Below are 2,029 nucleotides of genomic sequence, written 5' to 3' on the forward strand. Positions count from 1 at the left end.
GGGCTCTTGCACACAGCGTGCGATTTCTGTTGCGCGTCAACGTTCCATTTTGAAGTTTGAATGGAAGTCTATGAGAACATCGCATCGCAATGCACACGGCCCCGCACGGCGAAAATTCGATTCCATTCATAACAACAATGGAAATTATGGAACGTTGACGCGCAACAGAAATCGCACGCTGTGTGCAGAGCCCTTTAAAGGCCCAATCTGTAATTCAAACAGACTGGCTTGCCACTTTGGCTGGGGAAATGTAGTATAGAAATATGTATTGGAGTGACCAGATTATTTTTTTCAGTTGTCCTGTCTGCAAGAATCAATTGGGGGTACACTCATTAAAATTGAGGGTACATTGTTGTGTGTAATAGAGTGTGTCTTTAATTGGATAACTAATAGCTGCGTCACTTGTCTGGTTCACCACAAATAGAACCTTTACTACTTGTTTACTTGTTTGTGTAAACATGCCCCCCAAGGTTTGGCACAGACAGACATAAAAACACTACACCCACCCACACAGAGAGAGAGAGAGAGAGAGAGAGAGAGAGAGAGAGAGAGAGAGAGAGAGAGAGAGAGAGAGAGAGAGAGAGACAGAGACAGAGAGACAGAGACAGAGAGAGAGAGAGAGAGAGACAGAGAGAGAGAGAGACAGTGACAGAGAGAGAGAGAGAGAGAGAGAGAGAGAGAGAGAGAGAGAGAGAGAGAGAGAGAGAGAGAGAGAGAGAGAGAGACAGAGAGACAGAGGACAGAGAGAGAGACAGAAGAGAGAGAGAGAGAGACAGAGACAGAGAGAGAGAGACAGAGAGACAGAAAGACAGAGAGACAGAAAGACAGAGACAGAGAGAGTGAAAGAGTGAGAGTGAGAGAGAGAGAGAGAGAGGGAGAGAGAGAGACAGAGAGAGAGAGAGACAGAGAGAGAGAGACATAGAGAGAGAGACAAGAGAGAGAGAGAGAGACAGAGAGAGAGAGACAGAGAGACAGAAAGAAAGTGAGAGAGAGAGACAGAGAGAGAGACAGAGAGAGACAGAGAGAGAGAGAGAGAGACAGAGAGAGAGAGACAGAGACAGAGAGAGAGAGACAGAGAGAGAGAGAGAGAGAGAGAGAGAGAGACAGAGACAGAGAGACAGAAAGACAGAGAGACAGAGAGAGAGAGAGAGAGAGAGACAGAGACAGAGAGAGAGACAGAGAGAGAGAGAGAGAGAGAAACAGAGAGAGAGAGAGAGAGAGTGTGATAGAATGACTCCCTTACCTTGACGTAGTCGTACTCACAGAGGTAGGAGGGCTCCAGGTCGAAGTGTATAAAGTAAAGTCTGATCTGAAACCCATCCGGGACAGTTATGTTCCAGCGCACCTCAGACTCTTTGGGATAGGGGTCAGGGTAGTCCGGAGAGTGAAGGGTCCCGTACGTGTCGTTCAGGGGGATCATCTCAGCTCCAGCGGAAAGCATGGAACATAATAAAAACTGTAGAAGTCTGGAGAGAGAGAGAGAGATCTTGACGTTAGAATTATAAGGTTCTATCTCCATTTTTGTCAAAATTGAGTTTTTTACATAATCTGATCCATTAGGTGTTTATTAATGCCTGTGTGGTGTTATTTTTTAAAATGTTGACATTTTTGAGTAAGTAATTCATAAAATACAAAGGTTCCATCTCACAAAACATAATGGAATGTGAAAACTTTGACGCTCAATATCTCTGAACTACCCTAAACGGAGATAGAACCTTATCATTCTAAACGGAGATAGAACCTTATCATTCTAAGCTCACGATGTAACTAATAAAAAAGGATCCCAAAGTCAATTTTTACTCAAATTAAACGACTACACAATCTACTCTATTCTATCACTCGAGTGGAGACCAAATGTACCAATTCACTCCATAATCGACCATGCATGTGGACTCTAGTTGCACTATGATGAAATATGTATAAAGTCATGCAAACTGCAAACAAAACTTACCCCGTCATCATTAACGAAGTTTCCATAATGTCCCGTTATTCTCCAGCTGAGTTGTTCAATCGGACATCCCTGTGTAAC

The 2,029-nt window shown here is 43.8% G+C and overlaps 1 protein-coding gene across 2 annotated transcripts in view; it reads right to left on the reverse strand.

The window, feature by feature from the left end:
* The window catches only part of masp1 (MBL associated serine protease 1), a 26,280-nt gene extending 24,251 nt beyond the window's left edge, over positions 1-2,029 (reverse strand). For both annotated transcript variants that reach the window (XM_080549172.1, XM_080549171.1), the window contains exons 1-2: positions 1,952-2,029; positions 1,244-1,466 (exon numbers count right to left, since the gene is read on the reverse strand). In XM_080549172.1, coding sequence (XP_080405298.1) covers positions 1,244-1,466; positions 1,952-1,977 — 249 coding nt within the window. In that variant the 5' untranslated portion in view covers positions 1,978-2,029. The remainder of the gene's footprint in view (positions 1-1,243; positions 1,467-1,951) is intronic.

This window comes from Nansenia antarctica, assembly GCF_963989245.1.
Source record: "Nansenia antarctica genome assembly, chromosome: 19".
NCBI lineage: Eukaryota > Metazoa > Chordata > Actinopteri > Argentiniformes > Microstomatidae > Nansenia > Nansenia antarctica.